At 38.9% G+C, this 4,508-nt stretch overlaps 1 protein-coding gene across 1 annotated transcript; it reads left to right on the forward strand.

Annotated features, from left to right (window-relative positions):
* The first annotated feature begins 647 nt into the window (after window positions 1–647).
* On the forward strand, window positions 648–4,047 carry CUNH4orf19 (chromosome unknown C4orf19 homolog). The gene is made up of 2 exons (XM_018068163.2): window positions 648–691; window positions 1,764–4,047. The coding sequence occupies exons 1-2, from the start codon at window positions 660–662 to the stop codon at window positions 2,707–2,709; spliced, it is 978 nt and encodes a 325-aa protein (XP_017923652.1). The 5' UTR covers window positions 648–659; the 3' UTR covers window positions 2,710–4,047.
* The last annotated feature ends 461 nt before the right edge of the window (window positions 4,048–4,508 follow it).

The raw sequence follows: 4,508 nt of genomic DNA on the forward strand, positions 1-4,508 counted from the left end.
CTATAGTGACAATAGGACATGATGGTCAGATCATGTGAAGAAGAACTAGAAGGCACCAAATACTGCTAGTAAGAACCAGGTTCAAGTCAAACAAAAGCAGGTGATTCTTCACACAGGCAAGGTTGGTCTGTGAAACAACTGAGTAAAGGATGTGGTAGATGCTAGCAGTTTACTGTTTCAGAAAACAACTGGACAAATGGAAGAGAATTTCACCAATAGCTGCCAAATGAAAAAAATACTGGAAAAGAAAAGGAACCAACCAATCAAAAAAAAACAAACTCACAAAAAGCAAACAAACAAAAAAAAACCAAAACACCAACAAGAACCCCCACACCCACTGCGCTGACTTAGAATTCTCCAAATCATAAAATTGCTTAGGAAATAATTCTGGGAGAACACCACTATCTCAGAATTGTTAAATTCTTCCCCAGATATTTCCCCAGTTAAAGGTCATTGTCAATGCAAGATAGGAACCTGGAAAGATCTTGAACTGTACCACATCCATTCTTGCATAGACATCTTTCTTTTTAGCTAATAAAAACCTTCTAAACATGAGCATAATTTTCAATGCAATTGCTCATACATTAATTTCATAATGCTTCACTCACTCCCTCTCTCCCTTGCCTTCCCTCTCTCTTTTCAGATTAAAGAAAATCCAGATGGGGTGCAGGTGCTGCAAAATGATTCAAAGGTACAATAGAACAAGAGTTGCTTAGACTGAATAAAAGAAAAGCATGAAACCATGTCACTGTGCTCCTCTACACCTGTTGCTTAAATTAGTCTATTTAAAAGGTTGGAGTTTTCTCAAAGTTTACAGTATCTTCAAGCATAGGCATACTGATTCCCTCCAAATGTCCTTTTTGTTTACTGTAATTATGGTCCCTTTTTATAATTCCTGTCCCACAAAGTAAATTGTGTGACATTGAAAACTCTTCTTTAGTAAAGCTATTTCTCATTTAGGTAGCATGAGCTTCCCTCAATTCGGTAGAACAAGGAGCACAGACTTTGTCAGATCTCCCTCTCTCCTAAGCAATGAAAATGAACTATAGTTCCTTGCTTCCATCATAGCTTTTAAATGTAGTTAGTTGTGGGAATTATTCCCATATAAAAGTCTCCCTAGAGAGGAAGCTTCGCTAGTTTGATAAAGACCACATTTCATCCCCACTTGGGGGCTACTCCTTCCCTTGGTCACTTCTGTAGAACAGGTAAGGAAGTGGGGTGGGGAAATGGTGCTATGAGAGAAAGAGGGGAGATAAAGAAAAGAGAGAGGCCCTGAAAGAGATAAGTCAAGGAAAATGTAGAGCAAGAGGAAGAAAATAAATCAGAAGGGGAAAAAAAAAAGAGAAAAGGACAAAAGACTTGAAGGAAGAACAGCAGCAAAAAACAGATATTTTAGCTACTACATGAGGACATACTAATTAACAATCCATGCAATGACTACTCATTGGCTAATGAACTCCCCAGAGGAAACAAAAAATAAAGCTGGAAACAAGCAACAGCCAGCACACAGTTCTCCAACATCCTGCTTATGTTCCTGGTGAATCTCACTACAGGGGCTAGTTATGATCAGTCCCAGGAGACAGCAGCTGACAGCACAGTTCAGCATTTGCATTCGGTTTAGCTCATTCTCAGGACCTGAGGTAAAGTTTAGTGACTCTAGTTCCTCAATACCTTCAAGTTAAAAATGAAACTTAATCTTTCTTACTCATTATATTGATTAATATCATAAGTAATATTTCCTCTACAATTTTTCCTTACTCCAGCTATATTTTTGATCCAGAAGAAGTACAATCACCGGGACACATCCATGAAGTAGACAACTATAAACACAATGAACAAGGTAGCAATAAATTCAAATTCAAAGAGAACAGTGAAAATGAAGAACACAAAAATGAACTTCAGAAGAATGAGTTAAGTAGGACAGAAAATAAAAATCCATTAAATAGTACAAAAGAAACTCTCTGGAATCATGGAGGCAACAATTTTCAAGAGGACAGCCTTGTGAAGTGTGCTGCAAAGCTTGATGTTGCAGTCAATGGTGGCAACTCCTGTGCTGAAGGGCACTCCACACTCAATCCCAACAGAAACCTGACAAAAGAAGCCAGTGAAAAGGGAACCTGCAGCCAGTCAGAGGCTTCTTCAACCAGCAACAGAGACTTTTACACCATATCAAACAGGTCTGGACAAGAACCTGACCTAGAGACAGGAAGTCAGAGGAAAGCAGCCTGCGATGTGTCTAACAGTATTTCGGACTCCCAGTCTGCACAAGACAGCATCTTTCTCAAAGGAAACTCAATACTGGGGACACAAAACAATGCCATACAACTGCCAGATATTGACTACCCTCAAAATGGCAATCAAACTGGGAACTGTGTTGAAAAAGACAGCTTTTCAGTCCACTGTGCACATTCAGGTCAAAACACTGGTCCTTCAGCAATAGAGAACCAGGACCTTTGTGTAACCCCATCTTTGCCTGTGAAGGAGAGCAGTGCTGAACCTTTTGAAACTGACTCTGCAAATTTGAGTGAGGGCATTACTGGTGGTGTCACTGCAGTGGCTGTTACCAAAGTCACACAGGCACTCCCACACCCCAACCATAAAGACATCAACAGAGAAACTGAGGAGGAAGATGCAGAAGTCGCAGCAGCTCTGGCTGCACTGGAAGCTGCAACTGCAGGGGAAGACCTGGAAGATGATGACGAGTACTAGATGAAGGTTTTATCCTAATACAGTAGGTAAGATCCAGATTTTATTTCTGGATCTATATGAACACATGTACAGCACACATGGAGAGCTGTTATGAACAGCATATATAAAAGGAGTTGGTACTTAAACCTCTGTCTCTTCAGCTGTTTTATACAGCCTTTTAATTTCCACTGCCCGAGGTACAAAAATGCTCCCTTGGCTAATGGTAATACTCTTCTCTGTGGAGCCAACCAGGAGGGCAAAGCATCATTTCTTCCACACAGAATATTCCGCTGTATACCCACCTCACCTGGACTCATGCAAATGTTTCCTTTGGTTTTGACCCTCATGAGGGTCTACGCACACTGGAGGCTCCAGGTTCAGAAAATTTCCATTATTTAAAACAACAATTGAAGCCATGAAGTTAGAAACCACAGATTTTCATCAGCAGCACAAAAAAAATATATAAATGAGCCAAAGTTCTATGATCTACGGAAGTGTGAAATCAAGACGGTAGCTTTGCTTGGACTTCACTGTGGTTATGGTTCCATTATTGATTAAATCTAAGCCCGTGCATGTGCAGCAGGCATTAGGACGATAACCTCATCTCTCCCCTTACATCTCCCCTCAACTTCATGTTGCTGCTTCAGTTCCTTAAAACTGCAGAAGTCTAGCCAAATCCAAGTGAATAGGTAACTTTCTGTTGGTTTTATGAGCTGAAACAGTTCACATAGGAATTGTACACACAATATCAGAGGTGTTGGAGAGGGATGAAAATTCAGTCCCTACCAGTTTGGATAGATTAAAACTGTAGTAGAACTACATCCTGAAACCTCTCAACTCCACTAAATCTTCCAGGCACACATCAGTTGTCTTAGCAATACAGTTTTCAAACAGTTTATGTTTCAAATATCCCCAGCAAGATGTGTTTTGTTTATGTACAAACAACAAGGGCCAATGTGGACTCCTCCATGGCTCTGCTGTAGTCCTGAAACTTACAGCAGAAAAAAGGATCAAGCTTCCAAGTTGAACTAAGCATAAGCCCTGAAAATAGCTGCATTCCTGGAGGGGCTGCATTCCTTGTGGGGAAAAAAGGAGATAGAGATCAATTCAGTGCTGCCAATTCAGCAAAAATATGGTTGAAATAGAAAGTGCTTGACATTTTATACTGAAATTTTATGGTTATCAAGTTTCTGTTATAAACTCCAAATAAATTTTTTAATCATATAAAAAATAATCTGGTGGCTTTTGTACTTTATGCATTTTCTGAATACAAAAATTACATTAAAGAAGTACTATAAGATATAGCCCTCATTAGATACACAAAAAGCACCAACTATGTATTTGACTACAGTATACGCTGAATCCTAGTCTAACCATTAACATACATAAGGATCAGAATATTAGGAGGTGGGTTTTCAGTAATGTGTAGATATTTAAGTTATTTCATTTAAATGCAAATTGTTTTCAAGTGCAAGACTAAGTCGGTATTTCAATTTCTCAAAACATTAACGATAACCCTAGGAGCAATTAAAACAACCTAAAGTCTCAGCTTCAAGAGAACTATATTCAGCTATGGACAAGAGTCACAATATTGTATCTGTAAAATAAAAAAGCTTTATATGTTCTTAAAGTACTGCAGTACTGTTGATTTCTCTACCGCTTTCCTAATTTAACAGATCCTTCTAAGCATTTTCATAAATGGATACAAGTTTTATGTACACATTTGCCTTTCAAAGATTACTACAATATCAAATGCCAGTGAACTACTGGCACATTGTGTATTACTAGTTGTGATTATGACAGGACATCCCATATGTCTG

Source organism: Manacus vitellinus, unplaced genomic scaffold (genome assembly GCF_001715985.3).
Source record: "Manacus vitellinus isolate BGI_N305 unplaced genomic scaffold, ASM171598v3 scaffold_0_pilon, whole genome shotgun sequence".
NCBI lineage: Eukaryota > Metazoa > Chordata > Aves > Passeriformes > Pipridae > Manacus > Manacus vitellinus.